The 24,042-nt window shown below is 49.9% G+C and overlaps 1 protein-coding gene across 3 annotated transcripts; it reads right to left on the minus strand.

Annotated features, from left to right (window-relative positions):
• Positions 1-256: 256 nt before the first annotated feature.
• On the minus strand, positions 257-18,711 carry PGLYRP2 (peptidoglycan recognition protein 2). 3 transcript variants are annotated; one of them, XM_008966107.4, is made up of 5 exons: positions 14,907-18,711; positions 10,805-11,875; positions 7,180-7,390; positions 4,939-5,236; positions 257-4,057 (listed from the first exon to the last, which is right to left on the minus strand). In XM_008966107.4, the coding sequence occupies exons 1-5, from the start codon at positions 14,965-14,967 to the stop codon at positions 3,968-3,970; spliced, it is 1,731 nt and encodes a 576-aa protein (XP_008964355.1). In that variant the 5' UTR covers positions 14,968-18,711; the 3' UTR covers positions 257-3,967. The 3 variants fall into 3 exon arrangements, with proteins under 3 accessions (XP_008964355.1, XP_034801017.1, XP_054959294.1); XM_034945126.3 differs by having other exon boundaries at positions 257-5,236; XM_055103319.2 differs by lacking the exon at positions 14,907-18,711 and having other exon boundaries at positions 10,805-14,637.
• Positions 18,712-24,042: the final 5,331 nt, after the last annotated feature.

Genomic DNA, 24,042 nt, shown 5'->3' on the forward strand with positions numbered 1-24,042 from the left:
AGGTGGGTTACCAGGCTTCTAGCAAGAAGGACCCAGACTGCCTCCCTGACGGGGAGGCAGCACTTGCCCCTCTCTCTGAGCCTCCGTTGCCTTCTCTGCAAAATGAGTACAGGCTGAACAAATGCTGGCGAGAATACAAAGCACCTAGAACTCTAATCCACAGTTGGCCGGAGTGTAGACCCATTCACTCATGTTGGGAAACGGTTTGGCAGGATCTACTAACACTACTAGCTGGATCTTCTCTGACTCAGCAATTCCATTGCTAGGTAGACGTCCAATAGATATGCCCCCCCAGCACAATGCATAATAGCCCCACATTGGAAGCAGCCCAAGTACCCATTAGTGGGAGAAGGAATAAATTGTGATCTCTTCGCACAGCAGAATATCATACAGCAGTGAGAACAAACTAAAGAATGATTTAACTTGGGTGAATCACAAACAATGTTGAGCCAAAACCAAAACCAAAGCCATAAAATGCCAGTAATCTGAGCTATTCAGGAGGCTGAGGGAGGAGGATCGCTTGAGGCCAGGAGTTCGAGGCTGCAGTGAGCTGTGATCACGCCTGTGAATAGGCAGTGCACTCCAGTCTGGGTGACATAGGGAGACCTCATATCTAACTTTTTTTTTTCTTTTTCCCCTCCCTGCCCCCGGGAGACCCCATCTCTGAAAAGCAATAATAAATAAATTTAAAAACCCCAAAACAATGAAGAGTATACACTTTGTGATTCCATTTACATAAAGTCCTAAAGCAGGCAAAACCATGTCTAACAAGCAGGGTATCAGTTTCTTTTGGAGGCACTGGTGGCTGGGAAGAGGGTACAAGGGGGGCTTCTGGAAGATGGCAAGATTTATTATTACTCTTATTATTATTAATTAATTTATTTATCGAGAAGGAGTTTCACTCTGTCTCCCAGGCTGGTGTGCAGTGGCACGATCTTGGCTCACTGCAATCTCTGCCTCCCGGATTCAAGTGATTCTCCCTACTCAGCCTCCTGAGTAGCTGGGACTACAGGTATTCACCACCATGCCTGCCTAATTTTTTTGTATTTTTAGTAGAGACGGGGTTTCACCATGTTGGTCAGGCTGGTCTTGAACTCCTGACCTGAAATGATCCGCCCGCCTTGGCCTCCCAAAGTGCTGGTATTATAGGCGTAAGCCACCATGCCCGGCCCTTATTATTATTATTATTATTTATAAATGAGTTCTATAAAAATAATATAGAGCTCATAAAATAAAAATATAATATTTATATTACATAGTAATATAAATAATATTATATTATACATAATATGAATATTTTTTTTTTGTAGATGAGGTCTGTCATCCAGGCTGGAGTGCAGTGGTGCCATCATAGCTCTCTGTAACCTCCAACTCCTGGGCTCAAGAGATCCTCTCGCCTTAGCCTCCTGAGTAGCTGGGACTACAGCTGCATGCCACCACACCTGGCTAATTAAAAACAATTTTTTTTGTTGTTGTTGAGATGAGGGTCTTGCTTTGTTGCCCAGGCTGTTCTTGAACTCCTGGCCTCAAGTGATCCTCCCACCTCAGCCCCCTAAGTAGCTGGGATAATAGGCACATGCTACCATGCCTGGCCTATTTTTTTTAAATTGAGGTAAAATTCATATAACACAAATTTAGCATGTTCTTTTTTTTTTAATAAGATTTTTTTTTGAGACAGGGTCTTGCTCTGTTGGCCAGGCTGGAGTGCAGTGGCACAATCACAGCTCACTGCATTCTCGACCTCCTGGGCTCAAGCGATCCTCCTACCTCAGGCTCTCGAGTACCTGAGACTACAGGTGCATGCTACCTGGCTAATTTTTAACTTTTTGTTTGTTTGTTTTTTGTAGAGATGGGGCCTCACTATTTTGCCCATGCTTGTCTTGAACTCCTGGGCTCAAGCAATCCTCATGCCTCAGCCTCCCAAAGTGCTGGGAATACAGGAATAGCATGAGCCTCTGTGCCCAGAGAGACGAAGCCTTGTTCTGTCACCCAGGCAGGAGTGCAGTGGCTATTCCCAGGCATGATTGTGGGTCACTGCAACCTTGAATTCCCGGGCTCAGGCAATCCTCCTGCCTCAGCCTCCTGAGTAGCTGGGACTGCAGGTGCATGCCACCATGCCTGGCTAATTTTAATTTTTTTTTTTTTTTGTAAAGAGACAGGGTCTCACTATGTTGCCCAGGCTGGTCTCCTACTCCTGGGCTCAGGCAGTCCTCCTGCTTCAGCCTCTGTAGTGGCTGGGACTGCAGATGTGTGCCACCACGCTTGGCTTAACATGTTCTATTTCTTGAGCTGGGTCCTGGTTACATGGCTGTGTGCTGTTGTGAAAATTCATCAAGCTGTGCCCTTGGGAGCACTTTCTTGTATCTCTGTTAGGCTTCCACAGATGTTTACTTGAAAGCCAGAGGTAAGTAAGTGCCATTCTGAGGAATAAATGAGTCAGCATAAATCCGGTCCAGGAGCCGAGTACCAGCTGGCCCCTCTCCCTCTGTGTGACCTCAGACAAGTCATTTCCTCTCTCTGAGCCTCGGTTTCCTTATTTGTACAAGATGATAATATCAGTTTCAAAAGATTCATGTAAGCCTTTGTCTAGTCAACAAATGTTTCCCGAGTGCCTATTACATGCTAGGTGCTGGAGAGGCCGCAGAGAACTAACCAAACTTGGTTTCTGCCTTCCTGGAGCTCACAGATGATGGAGGTAGATAAGATCCTAAACTCATAAGTGAGACATTTCTAGCTGGTAAGGAGGACCTAGAAGGAAATAGGCTGCAGTGAATGCTGAGCAAAAATGCCACTCTTTGAGCTGGAAAAATCAGGGAGGACTTCCCTGAGGAGGTGACATTTGCAGCCATTTGTATCTAGCAGATGGAGTCCACTATGTCTGTGTAACAAGCATTCCAAAAGTGCCAATGAATTAACATGTCCCTGAGAGCAGCCCTCACCTAATAACTGGTGGGAATTAGTGTATAAATACCCCAGTTCCCTCAACCCTTGTGTGGGATGACTCAGGTATGTGTCCTATGCTCTCCCCCAGGGCTTCCAAGTGAGACTGAGCTCTCTTGCCTACAGTGGAAACTTGCTTGAAAACACATTATTCCCTGGCTGCCTCCAGTTCCCTGCATCGGTACCTGGGTTGTTCACCTCTCTATTTTTTCTTTTTCTTTTTTTTTTTCCTTCCTTCCTTCCTTCCTTCCTTCCTTCCTTCCTTCCTTCCTCCCTTCCTCCCTTTCTCCCTTCTTTCCTCTTTCTTTCTTCCTTCCTTTCTTTTTTTTTCTTTGAGACAAGCTCTTACTCTCTTCTCCAGGCTGGTGTACAGTGACGCAATCATGGTTCACTGCAGCCTCGACCTCCCAGCCCAAGCAATCCTCCCACCTCAGCCTCCGGAGTAGCTGGGACTGCAGGCACACAACATTGTACCTGGATAATTTTTTCTTTTTTTGAGACAGGGTCTCGCTCTGTCTCCCAGGCTGGAGTGCAGTGGTGTGATTTCAGCTCACTGCAACCTCTGCCTCCTAGGCCCAAGTGATCCTCCTACTTCAAGTGTGTGCCACCACTCCTGGCTAATTTTTTGTATTTTTGTTAGAGACGGGATTTTGTCATGTTGGCCAGGCTGGTCTTGAACTCCCGAGCTCAGGCGATCCACCCTCCTCAGCATCCCAAAATGCTGGGATTACAGGCATGAGCCACCGTGCCTGGCTATGCCTGGATAATTTGAAATTTTTTTTTTGCAGAGATGAGATTTCACTCTATTGCCCAGGTTGTTTTCGAACTCCTGAGCTCAGGTGATCCCCTCACCTCAGCCTCCCAAAGTGCTGGGATTACAGATGTGAGCTGCTGTGCCCTGCCCTGGGATCTCCTCTCAATAAACTACTTGTACTGGAATTATTGTCTTAAGGTCTGCTTTTGGGAAGACCCAAACTAAGACAATGCATGATGATGCATGAACAGAGACTTTGTTTCCATGCTGTCTTTATTGGAGGTCTGTGGCTGGCAGGGTCCTTGGGGGTGGCTCCCTCCTGGATCTCTCAGAGACACTCCTGGCAGGTCTTGGCTTCACAGTCTGGAAAAAGACAAGGGAGTGTGAGGCTTGGGGGTGGTTGTGGTGTGTGGCTGGGTCTGCCCTTCTGGTGGTGGAACCCTGGATCAGGGAGGGGACAGTGGCCCAAAGTGAGAGAGTGAGGACAAAGCCAACTATAGGCCGAGATGGATGTGCTAGTCAATAGCTTAATGAAATGGAGTGGCAGTATGTAGGTAGCACGAGATTGTCCAGGTGTGATTCTAAAATTGTTTTAGTGATGGCGATCAAGGGCTGGGATGAGGTCATCAGGTCAGAGTTGTGCTGGCATAAGAGTTGTCATCAGGGGTTAAGGAGTCAGGGACGAAACAAGCAACCTCAGAGTTGAGATTGTCTGGACAGAGAATTGCAACACACAGGATTAAGGACTGGACAGAGGTTGTGAAGGCAAAAGGTCACAGCCTAGGTTCATGTTGTGTGGACAGAGGGCCTTCGGGTAGGGGCAGGGGTGAGGTCAAGGTTCGGCGGGCCAGGATGAGGTGGTGCAGCCTGACAGGTTGTGACTTGGGTAGACAAGTCATGAAGGCCAGGCTGAGGTTGTGAGGGCAGAGGGGCTGTTGGCAGGTGTCAGGGTCCATGCCCTGGCTGGAAAGGTAGAGGTATTAGGAGCTGGGGAAAGGACAGGCTGGCTGGGTCTGGGGCTGAGCTGAGGCTGCATAGGCAGAAGTCACAGGATCAGGGATGTTGCCCGCAGAGTGACCCGCAAAGGCTGGGCCTAGGTTTCCTGAATAGACGTGCCGCCGGGAAGTTGGGGGCCTGGCTGAGGCTGTGCGGGCACAGCTGTTACAGGCAGGGGGCAGGGGCCTCGTGGAGCTTGTGTAGACGGAGGGGCGGCGGGCCGTGTAGTGCAGGCTGCGAAGACTCACCGCGGTGAAGTGCGGCCAGGTGCGCAGCAGGTCGAAGAGCGCGTCGCCGGGGCAGTCGGTGCGCACCAGCTGGCGGTGGCCCAGCAGCGCGTAGTCTGGCCGCAGGAGGCCGGCGCGCACCGCACAACTCGGGAGCGTGTCGCGCACCGTGCGCAGAGCGGCCTCGGTGGGCAGCGCCGCGGTGTAGTTGCCCACTATGGCCACGCCGAAGCCCCGGGAGTTGTGGCCGAGCGTGTGGGCGCCCACCCAGTGCCAGCCGCGTCCCTCGTACACGTAGCCGTCCGAGCCCACCACGAAACTGCAGAGGGGAGGGAGAAGCAAGCACCATGCGGCGTGAGGGGGACCCGGGCCCTTATCCGCTCCCCTCCCCGATTCTGTTGGTGTGCCAAGGGCCACCGACCCCAAGACCCGCGCGGTCGCGCTGCCTGTGTCCCATCCAGCTCTGTTCCACTCTCACACCAGCTGCCACTCCAGGACCGTTCGGTTTCTCTGGATCCGCCCTTCAGTACTGGCACGCCCCTTTCTGCCCTTCTCCTCCCCACCTCTGCCTTTTCTCAAGCCCAGTTCTTGCCCAATTCAGAGCGCTTTTCTGTTTTTGGGGTTTTTTTTCTTTCCTTCCTTCCTTTCTTCCTTCCTTTCTTCCTTCCTTCTTTCTTTTTTTTTTTTTTTTGATGGAGTTTCACTCTTGTCGCTGAGGCTGAAGTGCAAGGGCGCGATCTCGGCTCACTGCCACCTCCACCTCCCGAGTTCAAGCGATTCTCCTGCCTCAGCCTCCGGAGTAGCTGGGATTACAGGCGCCCGCCACCACGCCCGTCTAATTTTTTTTTAATTTTTATTTTTAGTAGAGACGGTGTTTCGCCATGTTGGCCAGGCTGGTCTCGAACTCCTGACCTCAGGTTATCTGCCCTCCTCGGCCTCCCAAAGTGCTGGGATTACAGGCGTGAGCCACTGTGCCCAGCCTTCTCCCCTCCCCTCGCCACCCCTCCCTTCTTCCCTTCCCTTCCCTTTTGGAGACGGAGTTTCGCTCTTGTAGCCCAGGCTGGAGTGCAACGACGCGATCTCGGCTCACTGCAACCTCCGCTTCCCAGGTTCAAGTGATTCTCCCGTCTCAGCCTCCCGACTAGCTGGGATTACAGGCATGCACCACCACGCCCGGCTAATTTTGTATTTTTAGTAGAGACGGGGTTTCTCCATGTTGGCCAGGCTGGTCTAGAACTCCCGACCTCAGGTGATCCACCCGCCTCAGCCTCCCAAAGTGCTGGGATTACAGGCGTTAGCCACCGCTCGCGGCCTCCTTCTTCTTTTCGAGACGGGTTCTCGCTCTGTCACTCAGGCTAGAGTGCAGAGATGCGATCATAACTCACTCAAGCCTCGAACTCCTGGGCTCTAGCGATCCTCCCACCTTAGCCTGCCGAGTAGCTGGGACTACAGGCGCGCAACACCATGCCCAGCTTTTTTTTTTTTTTTTTTTTTTTTTTTGAGACGGAGTCTCGCTCTGTCGCCCAGGCTGGAGTGCAATGGCGCGATCTCGGCTCACTGCAGGCTCCGCCTCCCGGGTTCACGCCATTCTCCTGCCTCAGCCTCCCAAGTAGCTGGGACTACAGGCGCCCGCCATCACGCCTGGCTAATTTTTTTGTATATTTTAGTAGAGACGGGGTTTCACCGTGTTAGCCAGGATGGTCTCAATCTTCTGACCTCGTGATCCTCCCGCCTCGGCCTCCCAAAGTGCTGGGATTACAGGCGTGAGCCACTGCGCCTGGCCTTTTTAAGTTTTTTTTGTTTGTAGAGATGGGTGGTGTGTGGGGGGGGTGTCTTCCTATATTGCTCAGGCTGGTCTCGAACTCCTGGGCTCCAGCGATCCTCTCTTCTCAGCCTCCCAAAGTGGTGAGATTACAGGCGGGAGCCACCGCACCAGGCCTCCTTGTCTGTTTTAGGCCATCTCTGCCTGGCCCCAGACCCAGACTCTGCCACAGGTCCCGCTCCTCTCCCAGATCCCGCCTCCTGTACTAGTTCTCTACCCTGACTCGAGTCCCATGATTTAGCTATTCCCGGTCCCTATTAAGGCCCCGCCCCTAGCCTAAGCCACGCCACCTCTCCAACTTTGCTCTACCTATCAGGACTTCTCCTTGGTCTTGCCAGCTTTCCTCGGGTTCAAGCCCGGTCCCCTGCATCAGGCTCCGCCCACTCAGACCCCATCCCCGAAAGTGGGCCCCGCCCCCTCCCCGGTCGGGCCCCTCCTACCTGTAGCCGATGTCTCCCCAGCCTTGCGTGTCCTGGTGGTAGCGCTGCATGGAGCGCATGTTGGCTGCGCAGCGCGTGAAGTCCGTGCAGGGTGGTGCAGGCACGTAGGTGTGATGCACGTACAAGAATCCCAGCGGCAGCTGCAGCAGCTTCGGGCGGCCCCGATAAGGCGCCGCTCCCCAGCGGCAGCGGGGGTGGATGGCCGGGCATCCTACAGGCAAGGGGGTTGAAGGCTGGGGTCAGGAACTGTTTCTCTGCCTGTTCCTCCACCCGCATTAAAGCGCACATACAGACCATCCCTCAGCCTCCTCTCAGATTTGGAAAGGGTCCAGTCTCACCCCACATTGGTCCTCCCTGGGGACCAACTAACTATACTCAACTAAATCTATTTTATTTTTATTAAAAAAAATTGGGGGTGGGCCGGACGTAGTGGGTCTCACCTGTAGTCCCAGCAGTTTGGGAGGACGAGGTGGGTGGATCACTTGAGGTCAGGAGTTTGAGACCAGCCTGGCCAACATGGTGAAACCCGGTCTCTACTAAAAATACAAAAATCAACCAGGCATGGTGGCACATGCCTGTAATCCCAGCTACTTGGGAAGCTGAGGCATGAGACAACTTGCTTGAGCCTGGGAGGTGGAGGTTGCAGTGAGCTGAGATTGTGCTATTGCACACCAGCCTGGGTGACAGAGCAAGACTCTGTCCCCCCAAAAAAAAATTGGGGGTGGGGGCAGGCATGGTGGCTCACTCCTGTAATCAATCCCACACTTTGGGAGGCGAGGTGGGTGGATTGCTTGAGCCCAGGAGTTCAAGGCCAGCCTGGGCAACATAGTGAGACCTCATTTTCTAGAAAAAAAGAAATCAGATTTCCCAAAGCAATCTACAGATTCAATGCAATCTCTATCAAAATATCAATGTCATTTTTCACAGAATTAGACAAAACTACCCTGAAATTCGCAAGGAACCAAAAATGAGCCCAAATAGCAAAAGCAATTCTAAGCAAAACGAGCCTGGTATCACATTACCTGACTTCAAATTATACTACAATACTATAGTAACCAAAACAGCATGGTACTGTTACAAAAATAGACACATAGACCAATGGAATGAAATAGAGAACCCGAAGTAAAGCTGCACACCTACAAACAATAATTTTCAACTAAGTCGACAAAAATAAGCAATGGGAAAAGGACTGCCTATTCAGTAAATGGTGCTAATGGTGCTGGGACAACTGGCCAACCATATGCAGAAGAATGAAACTGGACCCCTAACTCTTACTATATACAAAAATTAACTCAAGGACAGATGCGCTGGCTCACGCCTGTAATCCCAGCAATTTTGGAGGCTGAGGTGGGTGGATCACCTGAGGTCAAGAGTTTGAGACCAGCCTGGCCAACATGGTGAAACCTCGTCTCTACTAAAAATACAAAAATTAGCCGGGCATGGTGGTAGGTACCTGTAATCCCAGCTATGTGGGAGGCTGAGGCAGGAGAATCGCTTGAACCCAGGAGGCAGAGGTTGCAGTGAGCTGAGATCACATCTTTGCACTCCAGCCTGGGCAACAGAGCAAAAACTCTGTCTCAAAAAAAAAAAAAATTACTCAAGATAGATTATAGACTTACATGTAAGACCTGAAACTCTAAAATACCAGAAGAAAACCTAAGGAAAACGCTTCTGAACATTGGGCTAGGCAAAGAATTCATGACTAAGACCTCAAAAGCACAGAGCAAAAGAAACAAAGTAGACAAATGGGACTTAATTAAACCAAAAAGCTTCTGCACACCAAAGATATAATCAACAGAACGAACAGACAACCTTCAGAATGGGAGAAAATATTTGCAAACTATGCACTGGTATGGGACTAATACCCAGAATTTACAAGGAACTCAAACAATTCAAGAAAGAAAAGAAAGAAAGAAAGAAAGAAAAAGAAAGAAAGAAAAAGAAAGAAAGAAAGAAACCCACTAAAAAGCGGGCAAAAGACATTAATAGACATTTTTCAAAAGAAGATATACACATGGCCAATAGGCAAAGGAAAACATGCTCAACATCACCAATCATCAGAGAAATGCAAATTAAAACCACAATGAGATATCATCTTACTCTAATCAGAATAGCTATTATTAAAAAGACAGAAAAGCCGGGTGATGGCTCACGACTGTAACCCCAGCACTTTGGGAGGCTGAGGTGGGTGGATCACCTGAGGTTAGGAGTTTGAGACCAGCCTGGGCCAACATGGTGAAACTCTGTCTCTACTAAAAATACAAAAATTAGCCGAGCATGGTGGCAGGCACCTGTAATCCCAGCTACTTAGGAGGCTGAGGCAGGAGAAACGCTTGAACCCAGGAGGTGGAGATTGCAGTGAGCCGAGATTGTGCCATTGCACTCCAGCCTGGGAGACAAGAGTGAAACTCTGTCTAAAAACAAAACAAAACAAAACAAAAATAATAATAATAATAATAAATTGGAACTATCATTCAATCCAGCAATCCCACTACTGGATATCTACCCAAAGGAAAATAAATCATTATATTAAAAAGATACCTGCATTCACATGTTGATCAGGGCACTATTCACAATAGCAAAGGTAAGAAATTAACTTAAGTGTCCATCAAAAGAGAATTGGATAAAGAAAATATGATATATATTACAGGCCTGGATGGCTCTGGGTCTGAGAGCCCTGGACGAAGGTCAGGCCCAGGTTTCCAGCTAGGGTGATTGCCAGGAGGTTGTCTACAGTGGTCGGCAGGAAATGGAATACTACTCAGCCGTAAAAAATGACATAATGTCGGCTGGGCATGGTGGCTCACGCCCATAATCCTAGCACTTTGGGAGGCCGAGGTGGGTGGATCACGAGGTCAGGAGATCGAGACCACCCTGATAAAATGGTGAAACTCCGTCTCTACTAAAAATACAAAAAATTACTCAGACATGGTGGCACATGCCTGTAGTCCCAGCTACTCGGGAGGCTGAGACAGGAGAATTGCTTGAACCCAGGAGGCGGAGGTTGCAGTGAGCTGAGATTGTGCCACTGCACTCCAGCCTGGGCAACAGAGAGAGACTCAAAAAAAAAAAAAAAAAAAGAAGAAAGAATGTCTTTTGCAGCAACATGGATGGAACTGGAGGCCATTATCTCAAGTGAAACAAGTCAAACACAGAAAGGCAAATACTGTAAGTTCTCACTTGTAAATGGGAGCTAAATAATGTGTATGCATGGATGTAACGTTTGGAAAGACAGATAGTGGAAATTCAGAAGGGTGAGGGAGAGAGAGGAGGGAGGATGATGACAGATTGCTTAATGGGTTGATGTATGTTATTGGAGTGATGGGTACCTAAAAGCCCAGACTTGACCACTATGCAATCTATGCGAGAAACAAGGTTACACTTGTACCCCATAAATTAATGCAAATAAATATAATGAAGCAAAACAAAATTAGATGAACTCCTATTCATCCCTCAAGGCCCAACTCTGGCATTTCCTCACCTGTGCAGCTGTCCCACCCACCCCCGACCAGATCCCTTATTGCCCCCTCTGGACTCTCCTAGTCCTCAACTTCCCTGAATATACGGGGTGGGGGTGTCTGTATCTGTAATGGGAAGGATCACAGGGTGTGGGGAACTTCCTCACCCAGGAAGGCCTCAGTGAACTCCTTGGTAGCATTGGCAGCCACCTGGGCCAGCTGTTCTTGGCTCATGCACTGAAGCTGGGGGTGTACTGGCTCCAGCCTCTGTAGAAGGACAAGGGTTCCCCACACCTGCTGGGCCAGGATGGAGGCTGAAGTCAGAGCAGCACCATTCTGCCGTCGGAAGTTGCTGCGGAACCCTGGGTCTCTGGCCACCCCAGCCCCATAGTACTGGCTCAGCAAGTGGCTGAGGGATGGCTGGGGCTCAGGAGTCCGGCTCAGGTAGTCTCCAAGGATGACCCCATCCAGGGCGCCATTGAGGAAGGCCATGGTTAACAGAGATGCCTTGGGGTCCAGAAGCATAAAGGTCCGAGGGGCAGAGAGCTGGTCCCAGCAGCCTTCAGTTCCCAGGTCTGGATGTCTCTGGGTCTGGGAACCTCGGAGGAAGGTCAGGCCCAGGTTTCCAGCCAGGGTGACTGCCAGGAGGCTGTCCACCATGGTCGGTGGGGACTTGGCTTTGGCATCTGGCAAGGAAGCTTGGACATCTGGACAGCCTTTTGTAGCATCTGGAGTGTTGGCTCCAATATCTGCAGTGGTGACATCTGGAGAGCCATCCCTGAGTCCTGGGGAGGAGGTGGCTCTTACATCTGGAGCAATGGCCACAACATCTGGAAAGGTGTCTCCAGTCTCCCAAGGGGCAGCCATGCTGTCCAAGGGCAAATTTATGACCCTGCGCCCTTGCAGCCCTGCCTCCAGCCCCGCCAGCAGAGGCTCCACAGCCACGGTTGAGCCATCGGGTGCCAGCACCACCCCATATTCCTTCCCTTCTCGTACGTCATGTCGGGCCACCTCCTTGGTCAGGCCTAGCAGCTCTGGGCTTAGTGGGCAGGGATCCAACTCTGTAGCATTGAGGCTCCGTGCCCCCAGCAGGAAGTGGTAGAGGCGATTGTGGGGGCCGGAGTTTGGAGCTGACATCAGCCACGCAGAAGCTGTGTGTCTGGCCTTGGCAGCTGGCACTTTCTGCTCCAGCTCAGCCAGGGCCTGGATGACAGAGTCCATGAGCAGGGGCAGGGAGGCTGCAGGAGGAAAGAATGTGTTAGCCCAGCCCCACCCATTCCTGAGCCTCCTCGTATTGATTCCACATCTTCCCAATGCTCCCAGCCCTCCATCTGATAACCCCATGACCCCCAACACTATCCTTGTGTAGATGAGGAAAGTGAGGTACACAGACTGTTGCCTGTTGGTTAAGGAGCTCAGACTGTCTGTGAGTACTGGGGAGCCATGGCAGATTTATGAGCAGGACAGAGGTGTGACGAACCTGGCATTCTAAGACTCCTTTCTTAGGCTTAGATTTATTAGGCTGCCATAAGGAAATGGATTTTTGGGGTGCCAGGATAGAAAAGGGGAGACAGTGTGGAGGTGAGAGATGAAGGTGGCAGAAGGTAGGTAGTGACATTGCAGTGGACAAAAGTGGAAGAGTCCCCAGATCTTGAGAGGGAGAGATGGATGGTCTTTTGTAATGAATTGAAGTTAAAAATTGGGGATGTTAGAGGGAAAGGTATTTTGAAAGATGCCTGGGACTGGCTGTGGTGGCTTAGGCCTGTAATCCCTGCACTTTGGGAGGCTGAGGTGAGTGGATCACCTGAGATCAGGAGTTCAAGGCCAGCCTGGCCAACACCGTGAAACCCCGTCTCTAATAAAAATACAAAAATTAGCCAGGCATGGTGGTGTGTGCCTGTAATCCCAGCTACTTGGGAGGCTGAGATGGGAGAATCACTTGAACATGGGAGGTGGAGGTTGCAGTGAGCCGAGATTGCGCCACTGCACTCCAGCCTGGGTGACAGAGCAAGACTTTGTCTCAAAAAAAAAAAAAAAAAAAAAATGCCAGACGCAGTGGCTCACACCTGTAATCCCAGCACTTTAGGAGGCAGAGGCGGGTGGATCACCTGAGGTCGGGAGTTCAGGACCAGCTGGATCAACATGGCGAGACTCCGTCACTACTAAAAATACAAAAATTAGCTGGGCGTGGTGGCACACACCTGTAACCCCAGCTACTCAGGAGGCTGAGGCAGGAGAACTGCTTGAACCCGGGAGGCAGAGGTTGCAGTGAGCCAAGAACCCCCCACTGCATTCCAGCCTGGGTGACAGAGTGAGACTCCATCATAAAATAAATAAAATAAAATAAAATAAAATAAAATAAATAAAAATAAAATAAAATAAAAAATAAAAATAAAATAAATAAAATAAAATAAAATAAAATAAAATAAAATAAAATAAAATAAAATGGCCTGGAAGGCAGGGGGAAGAGCAGGATGGGCTTGTGCCATGTTGGGGAAATGTCAGTGGCTGAACTGCAAACCTAGAAATGCTAAGTTAGGCTCAGAGCTGGTTCAGAGATGGGTTATCAAATAATAGCTAACTCGCCGGGCGCGGTGGCACGTGCCTGTAGTCTCAGCTACTCGGGAGGCTGAGGCTGGAGGATCGCTTGAGTCCAGGAGTTCTGGGCTGTAGTGCGCTATGCCGATCGGGTGTCCGCACTAAGTTCGGCATCAATATGGTGACCTCCCGGGAGCAGGGGACCACCAGGTTGCCTAAGGAGGGGTGAACCGGCCCAGGTCGGAAACGGAGCAGGTCAAAACTCCCGTGCTGATCAAATAATAGCTAACTTTCAGTAAACATTTACTATGTGCTAGCTACTAGTCTAGTTGACTTATATATTAATAATTTAACGCAGTTAATCTTCACAACCCTTGTGAGGTAGGTCCTTTTAGCCCCTGTCTTAGTACATTGGTGCTGCTATAACAGATCTCTGAGGTTGGGTAATTTATGAAAAACAGAAATTTGGCCAGGTGTGCTGGCTCATGCCTGTAATCCCAGCACTTTGGGAGGCCGAGGCAGGCGGATCACTTGAGGTCAGGAGTTTGAGACCAGCCTGGCCAACATGGTGAAACCCCGTTTCTACTAAAAATACAAAAGTTAGATGGGTGCGGTGGTGGGCGCCTGTAATCCCAGCTACTTGGGGGGCTGAGGCAGGAGGCTCTCTTGAACCCGGGAGGTGGAGGTTGCAGTGAGCTGAGATCATGCGGCTGCACTCCAGGCTGGGCAACAGAGTGAGACTCTGTCAAAAAAAAAAAAAAAAAAAAAGAACAGACATTTATTTCTCATAGTTCTAGAGGCTGGGAAGTCCAAGATCAAAGCACTGGCATTTGGGACTTCCTAGCCTGCAGAACTGCAAGAAAGTAAATTTCTCTTCTTTACAAATTTACTCAGTTTCAGGTACCCTGGCCTATATAGAAGCACAAAGCGACTAAGATGGTGTCCCTTTAAAGATGAGGCATCTGAAGCACAGAGAGGTTAAGTTACCTGCCTAAGGTCACACAGGAAGGAAGTGGCAGAGGCAGGATTTGCCTTTGTCTTTTTTTTTGTTTTTTTTTTGTTGTTTTTTTGAGACGGAGTCTTGCTCTATCATCCAGGCTGGAGTGCAGTAGTGCTCAGCTCACTGCAACCTCCTGAGTTCAAGCAATTTTCTGGCCTCAGCCTCCTGGGTAGCTAGGATTACAGGTGCCTGCCACCACGCCTGGCTAATTTTTGGTATTTTTAGTAGAGATGGGGTTTCACCATGTTGGCCAGGCTAGTCTCGATCTCCTGATCTCAAGTGATCTGCCTGCCTTGATCTCCCAAAGTGCTGGGATTACAGGCCTGGACAGTAGTAGAATTTGAATCCAGGAAGTCTTACTCGACACACTCTCCTGTCTAGAATCTAGGTTCTTCTCCAGTCCACCACCTAACCTGTGTAGCTTTGCTCTTCTCTGCAAAAAATGCTCTTTCTGGCTTCTCCCCCAAATCATTTCTCTTTCTTCCTAGCCTAGCTCTTATGTCTCCTCCTCCAGGAAGCCTTCCCTACTTTTGCTCCCCAGGCCCCAGATTCCTTCCCTTATCCTTGCCTTGACTTTGTGGAGCTGGGAATATCTATGTCCCCATGCTGGAGCTTCTTTGAGAGCTTGAGTCTCCAGCCTCACTCCATGCAGGGCAAGACATAGATGGGACAGTAGTACGCCTTCTGCAGAGCCAAGAGGTTTGGTCCCAGGACTCTGCCCCCTGACTCACCTGTCCCTGGGTCTGACCACAATAGCAATCCGAGTAGGATCCAGAGGACACCCTGGGCCATTGTTGCAGGATTCCAGCTTCCAAGGGGTATTTCTGGTTGGCCTCGGCAGAGAACCTCGGCAGTGCTGGAGGGAGACAGGCACAGAGAACTGAGCAGAGCCTTTGACCACTGTCAAAGTCCAGCGGCGAATGACAGACCTGCCTCTCGTAGAGCTGTGGGCGGGAGGCAGCAGGGACATGGGGCAGCGTACCCTGGGTCAAGGTCATCTGGGCATCATGGTCTCCCCCAGTCTCTTCTGTCCCTCCTAGGCTGAGGTCAGTGGTCAGTAAGCCAGGCCCATCCCCGGAGGGGCCTGGAGACCAGGTGGTTCAGACTCCATAAACTCTGCCCATTCTCCAGTGAGGTGGACCGAGGCAACCCCTCAAGTCCTGTCCCTCCCCATAGTGACGGCTCTGTAGCCGCTGCTGGCCACCAGAGGGGACTCTCAGCTGCCGCCTGCTGTACTGGTAAGACCGGCTGTGTTGAGGGAGAGGAGAGAAGCAGAGGCCTGAAGTTGGCACTGCCTTCTGCTTTTTTTTTGCAACCAACACTTCAGGCTAAGGCACAGCATCGGTGCGGGGGCTGAGGACAGTGTTTGCTGAGGCCTGAAGTTGGCACTGCCTCCTGCTTTTTTTTGCAACCAACACTTCAGGCTCAGGCAGAGCATGGGTGCAGGGGCCGAGGACAGTGTTTGCTGAGGCCTGCTCTGAGCCCATGGGGACCAGGGGCTGTCACCTCTCATCCAGTTCCAGCCCTTGATTTCAAGCCACCAGCAGTAGCTGAGAGCAGGGGTTGAGCTTGAGTGTTCAGGACCCTGGCATTGTCCCAGGAGCTGACTTCTGGACTCACCTGGGCTGACAGTGAAATGTCCTTCCTCTTCTCCGGGTGCCCGTGACTGAGACCTGCAGAATGGGCCCATCTCCCCTTTATTCTGGCATCAGATAGGGCAGGTTGACATGACTGGGCTGTTGTGTATGTAAATTGCTTCCCTGTGGGGCTCCCACCTCAAAACCAGCCCGGGGAGTTTCCAGGAGACCCACCGGCTGGAGACTCAGCCAGGGCGGGCCTGGGAATGTCCAGCCTGAGCCAGGCCTGGGATTCCCCTGGGGGCCACCCCTGGGGCCTCCTCAGGTGTCCTCTTTCTGGGGACCTCCCAGAAAAAAGCTGGGCACATAGTGGAAGCTCAGGATGTAGGGTGCTACGTGATAGAGTGAATGGGGGACACTTCCCATGGGAGTAAGAGACAATGTCCTCCTCCAAGCTCGTTTCCCAGGATTTGGGGATAGGAGCTTTGCCTGGGAGAACCATGTGAAGGTTGTGGGCTGAGGCAGGGACTAGGTTGAGGCATCCTCCTTGCCGCAAAATTTAAGGCAGTGTTGAAAATCTAAGTCACCAATAATTTTTTTTTTTTTTGAGACGGAGTCTCGCTCTGTCACCCAGGCTGGAGTGCAATGGCACTATCTCAGCTCACTACAACCTCCACCTCCCAGATTCAAGCAATTCTCCTGCCTCCCTGCCTCAGCCTACCAAGTAGCTCAGATTACAGGCATGCGCCACCATGCCTGGCTAATTTTTGTATTTTTAGTAGAGACGGGGTTTTGCCATGTAGGCCAGGCTGGTCTTGAACCCCTGACTCAGGTGATCCACCCAACTTGGCCTACCAAATTGCTGGGATTACAAGCGTGAGCCACCATGCCCGGCTGATAAATAATTTTAAGACTTTTTTAGAACAGTTTTATTATTATTATTATTTTTAAAGATGGAGTCTTGCTATGCTGGCCAGGTTGGTCTTAAACTCTTGGCCTCAAGCAATCCTCCTGCCTCGGCCTCCCGAAGTGCTAGGATTACAGGCGTGAGCCACTGCACCCAGCTTTATTTTTTATTTTATTATTATTATTTTTTGAGGCAGGGTCTCCCTCTGTCACCCAGGCTGGAGTGTAGGGCTCACTGCAGCCCTGCCTCCCAGGTTCAAGTGATTCTCCTGCCTCAGCCTCCCAAGGAGCTGAGATTACAGGTGCCCATCCACCACTTCCAGTTAATTTTTGTATTTTTAGTAGAGACGGGGTTTCAGCATGTTGGCCAGGCTGGTCTCAAACTCCCAACCTCGGGTGATCCACCCGTCTTGGCCTCTCAAAGTGCTGGGATTACAGGCTTTTTTTTTTTTTTTTTGAGACAGAGTCTCACTCTGTTGCCTAGGCTGCAGTGTAGTGGCACAATCTCGGCTTACTGCAGCCTCTGCCTCCCAGGTTCAAGCTATTCTCCTGCCTCAGCCTCCCGAGTAGCTGGGATTACAGGTGCCCGTCACCACTCCCGGCTGATTTTTGTACTTTTAGTACAGATGTAGTTTTACCATGTTGGCCAGGCTGGTCTTGAACTCCTGACCTCAGGTGATCCACCTGCATCGGCCTCTATTTTTAATTTTTTATAGAGATGAGGGTCTCGCTATGTTGGCCAGGCTGGTCTCATCTCCTGGACTCAAGGGATCCTCCTGCCTTAGCTTCCCAAAGTGCTGGGATTACAGGCGTGAGCCACCATGCCTGGCCTAGAGCAGTTTTAGGTTCGTGGCAAAATTGAGCAGAAGTTACAGAGAGTTCTACTCCCTGCCTTGACACATGCACAGACTCTCGTATTATCACTATCCAGCACCAGAATGGTATATCTGTTACAATCGATGAACCTTCACTGACACATCATTATCACCCAAAGTTCATCATTTCCATTAGGGTTTGCTCTTGGTGGTGTACATTCTATGGGTTTGGACAAATGTATAATGACATATGTCCACCACTAGAGTGTCATACGGAGTACAGTTGACCCTTGAACAACATGGGTTTGACCTGTGAGGGTCAACTTATACCTGGATTTGTTTCAGTAAAAATTACATAGACTGTGCCTGCCTCTCCTCTCTCCCCTTCCTCCTCTTCCACCTCTGCCACCCCTGAGACAGCAAGACCCCTCCTCTTCCTCCTCCTCAGCCTACTCAACATGAAGACGGTGAGGATGAAGACCTTTATGATGATTCTCTACTTAATGAATAGTAAATATACTTCCTCTTCCATATTTTCTTCCTTCTCTTCCTTCTCCTTCCTTCCCTTCTCCTTCCTTCCTTCCCTCCCTCCCCCCTTCCTCCCTCCCTCCTTTCTTTCTTTCTTTCTTTCTCTTTCTTTCTTTTCTTTCTCTTTCTTTCTTTCTTTCTTTCTTTCTTTCTTTCTTTCTTTCTTTCTTTCTTTCTTTCTCTTTCTTCTCTTTCTTTCTCTTTTTCTCTTTCTTTCTGGCAGAGTCTCATTCTGTCCCCCAGGCTGGAGTACAGTGGCGTAATCTCAGCTCACTGCAGCCTCCATCTCCTGGGTTCAAGCGATTCTCCTGCCTCAGCCTCCTGAGTAGCTGGGATTACAGGTACCTGCCACTATGCCCGGATAATTTTTGTATTTTTAGTAGAGATGGGGTTTCACCATGTTGGGCAGGCTGATCTCGAACTCCTGACCTCAGGTGATCCACCCACCTCAGCCTCCCAAAGTGCTGGGATTACAGGCGTGAGCCACTGCGCCTGGCACGTGGATTTTTTTCAATAAATTACATGGAGTGTGTCTGCCTCTCCTCTCTCCCCTTCCACCTCCTCCACCTCTTCCGCCTCTGCCACCCCTCAGACGGCAAGACCAACCCCTTCCCTTCCTCCCCCTCAGCCTATTCAACATGAAGACGATGAAGATGAAGACCTTTATGATGACACACTTCTACTTAATGAATAGTAAACATACTTCCTCTTCCATACGATTTTCTTAGTAACTCTTCTTTTTTCCCAGGTTCAGGTGATTCTCTCGCCTCAGCCTCCAGAGTAGCTGGGACTACAGGCATGCACCACCAAGGCTAGCTAATTTTTCTATTTTTAGTGGAGATGGAGTTTTACCACATTGGCTAAACTGGTCTTGAACTCATGACCCCAGGTAATCCACCTGCCTTGGCCTCCCAAAGTGTTGGGATGACAGGCGTGAGCCACTGCACCCCACCTGATTTCCCTTTAAAGCTTGGAGTTGGGGCAGAGACTGCCTTGTTTTAAGCCAGGGGCATGTCATGGATGGCAGGCTCTTTCCTTAGGGTCTACGTAGGATTTGTGACCTTCTGGGGCAGGACCCTTCCTCCAGGGAGCCTCTGTGGTTACCCCTTGCTCCCCTTACTCCCTCCCAGCTCCCTGACCTGCTGTTCCTCCCTTCAACCTAGGCTGTGCTTACAGTGCTGGAAGGTTCTTTGTCCAGTTTTGTCTCCCCAAATCTAGGAGATGCTGAGTTTTTTGGGGGTGTCCAGAAGTGCCCAGCACAGACTCAAGACCAAGTGAGTGTCAGGGAGGGATTGCTAAATGCACAAAAAGCCTGATGAATGATGTGGGGCCAGTTTGGGGTCAGGATCTGAAACACACACATGTACACCCACATTCAGGCACTCACACACCAACGCATCAGGGCTGGGCTGGGCCTGGGAGGCAGAAGGAAGGCTGGAAATCCCACAATGAATCACCTCTACCCCAGGTTTCCTTCAACCTCAGGAGGCCCACTTGTCAGGATAAATCAAGGCCTCTTGGCCGGGCGTGGGGCTCACGCCTGTAATCCCAGCACTTTGGGAGGCCAAGGCGGGCAGATCACCTGAGGTCAGGAGTTCGAGACCAGCCTGACCAATATGATGAAACCCCGTCTCTACTAAAAATACAAAAATTAGCCGGGTGTGGTGGCATGCACCTGTAATCCCAGCTACTCAGGAGGCTGAGACAGGAGAATTGCTTGAACCCAGGAGGCGGAGGTTGCGGTGAGCCGAGATCGCGCCATTGCACTCCAGCCGGGGCAACAAAAGCAAAACACTGTCTCAAAAAAAAAAAAAAAAAAAAAAATCAAGGCCCCTCCAGGCTGCAGAGAGACTAGAGGGGTTACAAGAGTAGCCACTGATTATGGAGCAGGGCCGGCTCTCATGAGTTGTAGCATTGGCACAGATAGGCAGAGCCTCTGGCCCTGGATCTTAAGCGAGGCTGGGATGAGGCCAGAGGAGAAGGAACTTGGGGCAGGGCTGGGCTTGGGCTCAACGTCAGAGTCGACAGCATTCACTATGATGGCACTAATGATGCTAATAATGAAGACCCCGCTCGCTACTACTGTTACAGGAATGGGGTCCCGATCCAGACCCCAAGAGAGGGTTCTTGGATCTCGCGCAAGAAAGAATTCAGGGTGAGTCCACAGAGTAAAGTGAAAGCAAGTTTATTAGGAAAGTGAAGGAATAAAGAATGACTGCTCCATAGGCAGAGCAGCCCTGATAGCTGCTGGCTGCCTTGTTTTTTTTCAGACGGAGTTTCGCTCTTGTTGACCAAGCTGAAGTGCAATGGCATGATCTCGGCTCACTGCAACCTCTGCCTCCTGGGTTCAAGCGATTCTCCTGACTCAGCCTCCTGAGTAGCTGGGATTACAGGCATGTGCCACCACACCCGGCTTTTTTTTTTTTTTTTTTGAGACGGAGTCTCGCTCTGTCGTCCAGGCTGGAGTGCAGTGGCGCCATCTCCACTCACTGCAAGCTCCACCTCCCTGGTTCACGCCATGCTCCTGCCTCAGCCTCCCAAGTAGCTGGGACTACAGGCGCCCACCACTACACCCGGCTAATTTTTTGTATTTTTTTTTTTTTTTTTTTTTTTTTTAGTAAAGACAGGGTTTCACCGTGTTAGCCAGGATGGTCTTGATCTCCTGACCTCGTGATCCACTCGACTCGGCCTCCCAAAGTGCTGGGATTACAGGCGTGAGCCACCGTGCCTGGCCTAATTTTTTGTATTTTTAGTAGAGATAGGGATTCACCATGTTGGCCAGGCTGGTGTCAAACTCCTGACCTCAGGTGATCCTTCCGCCTCGGCCTCCCAAAGTGCTGGGATTACAGGCGTGAGCCACCGCGCCCAGTCTGGTTGCCTATTTTTATGGTTATTTCTTGATTATAGGTTAAACAAGGGGTGGATTATTCATGCCTCCTCTTTTAAGACCATATAGGATAACTTCCTGTCATTGCCATGGCATTTGTAAACTGTCATGGCGCTGGGGGAGTGTAGCAGTGAGGATGACCAGAGGTCACTCTTGTCGCCATCTTGGTTTTGATGGGTTGGGCTGGCTGCTGCTGCTTTTTTTTTTTTTGGAGGAGTTTCACTTTTGTCACCCAGGCTGGAGTGCAGTGGCGCAATCTTGGCTCACTGCAACCTCCACTCCGGGGTTCAAGTGATTCTCCTGCCTCAGCCTCCCGAGTAGCTGGAATTACAGGCGTCCGCCACCACACCCGGCTAATTTTTGTATTTTTGGTAGAGACAATGTTTCACCATGTTGGCTAGGCTGGTCTCGAACTCCTGACCTCAGATGATCTGCCCACCTTGGCCTCCCAAAGTGCTGGGATTGCAGGCATAAGCCACTGCATCCGGCCGTGCAGGCTTCTTTACTGCGATCTGTTTTATTAGCAAGGTCTTTATGACCTGTATCTTGTGCCAATCTCCTATCTCATCCTGTGACTTAGAATGCCTTAACTGGGAATGCAGCCCAGCAGGTTTCAGCCTTATTTCACCCAGCTCCTGTTCAAGATGGAGTTGCTCTGGTTCACAGGCCTCTGACACTACTAATAAAAAGTGCTGTGTGTGGGGCTCTGAGCTAAGGTTTTATGTGCCTGTGCCTGTGGTTATTTTTTTTTCCTTTTTTTTTTTTTAATCACTGGGATTTGTTAAGCAATGTTCTACAGCAGAAGTCAGAGAACCTCAGCTTATGAACTGGATGTCTGTTTTTGTAAAACTGTTTTTTGAGGTGAAATTCACCTAACACAAAATTCACCATTTTATTATTATTTTTTTTTTTTTGAGACCGAGTCTCACTCTGTTGCTCAGGCTGGAGGGCAGTGGCGGGATCATGGCTCACTGCAGCCTCGACCTCTGGGGCTGAAGGGATCCCCGCCCCCAGCCTCCCAAGTAGCTGGGACTACAGATGTGTGTCACCACATCCAGCTAATTTTTTGATTTTTTGAAGAGATGGGGTCTTGCTTTGTTGCTTGGACTGGTCTCGAACTCTTGGGCTCAAGTGATCCTTCCACCTTGGCCTCCCAAAGTGCTGGGATTACAAGTGTGAGCCATCACACCTGGCCAAAATTTACCATTTTAAAGTGTGCGGTTTAGAGGCACTTAGCATATTTACAGTGTTGTGCAGTTGTCACCTCTATCTAGTTCTAAAGAATTTGCATACCCCTAAAAGAAAACCCTGTCCTCATCAGCAGTCATTCCTCATTCACCCTTCCCCTGCCCCTGGCAACCACAAACCTGCTTTCTGTCTCTATGGATTCGCCTGTTCTGGACATTTCAGATCAATGGAATGTCACACTATGGCCTTTTGTGTCTGTCTTTTTTTTTTTTTTTTTTTACTCAGCATCATATTTTCAAGGTTCATCATCATAGCCTGGATCAGTGCTTCATTCCTTTTCAGGGCTGCATAATATTCCATTGTGGGAAATGATCACGATTTGTTTAGGTGATTGAATGTTTATTGGAACACACTTCCTTCCATTCATTTACATTTCTATGGCTGTTTTCCTGCTATAATGGCTGAGTCACAAAGCAGAAACTATTGACTATCTGGCCTTGTCCGCATCAGCAGTCACTCCTCATTCCCCCTCCCACAGCCCCTGGCAACCACAAATCTGCTTTCTGTCTCTACGGATTCGCCTGTTCTGGACATTTCAGATCAATGGAATCTCACACTACGGCCTTTTGTGCTTGTCTTTTTTTTCACTTAGCATCATGTTTTCAAGCTTCATCGTTATAGCCTGGATCAGTGCTTCATTCCTTTTCAGGGCTGCATAGTATTCCATTGTATGAAAGGATCACAAATTGTTTAGGTGATTGAATGTTTATTGGAACACATTCCCTTCCATTCATTTACATAGCTATGGTGGCTGTTTTCCTGCTATAACAGCTGAGTCACAAAGCAAAACATATTTATTCACTATCTGGGCTTTTTTTTTTTTTTTGAGATGGAATCTCGCTCTGTCGTCCAGGCTGGAGTGTGGTGGTGTGATCTCGGCTCACGGCAACCTCTGCCTCCCAGGTTCAAGCAATTCTCCTGCCCTGCCTCAGCCTGGCTCTTTTTTTAAATTCTTTTTTTTTTGAGACAGAGTCTCACTGTGTCACCCAGGCTGGAATGCAGTGGCACGATCTCGGCTCACCACAACCTCACCTCCTGGGTTCAAGTGATTCTCCTGTCTCAGTCTCCCGAGTAGCTGGGACTACAGGCATGTGCTACCATGCCCGGCTAATTTTTTGTATTTTTTTTAGTAGAGATGGGGTTTCACCATGTTAGCCAGGATGGTCTCGATCTCCTGACCTCGTGATCCGCCCGCCTTGGCCTCCCAAAGTGCTGGGATTACAGGCATGAGCCACCGTGCCCGGCCTATCTGGCCTTTTAATACAAACTTTGCTGACCCCTGCCGAGCCAGCTCGCCTGGATTCAAATGCCTATGCTGCTGCTTACTGGCTGGAGAAGGTGGCTTTATCTCTAGTCTTCATTTTGTCCATCTCTAAAATGGAGGAATAGTACCAACTGCAAAGGGTGACTGTTAGGGTTAAATGAGTTGATACTTGTATAAAGTGCCTAAAACAGTGCCTAGCATGGCTGAGTGTGGTGGCTCAAGCCTGTAATCCCAACACTTTGGGAGGCTGGAGTGGGCGGATCACCTGAGACCAGGAGTTCGAGTCCACCCTGGCCAACATAGTGAAACCTCATCTCTACTAAAAATACAAAAATTAGCCAGGCGTGGTGGTGTGTGCATATAATCCCATCTACTCAGGAGTCTGAGGCAGGAGAATTGCTTGAACCCGGGAGGCAGAAGTTGCACTGAGCTGAGATTACTCCACTGCATTCCAGCCTGGGCAACAAGAGTGAAACTCTGTCTCAAAATTAAACAACAACAGCAAAAACAACAAAAAACCCACCCACCCACACACAAAAACACGTGGAATGCACTTGATGAGTAGGGAGTAGAGGATGGTGATGTCCTGGGTTCCTGTTGTCCCACCCGCCTGCCCCAGCCTCCCCAGCAAATGTTTAGCCC

The sequence above is a fragment of the Pan paniscus genome, chromosome 20 (genome assembly GCF_029289425.2).
Source record: "Pan paniscus chromosome 20, NHGRI_mPanPan1-v2.0_pri, whole genome shotgun sequence".
Taxonomy (NCBI): domain Eukaryota; kingdom Metazoa; phylum Chordata; class Mammalia; order Primates; family Hominidae; genus Pan; species Pan paniscus.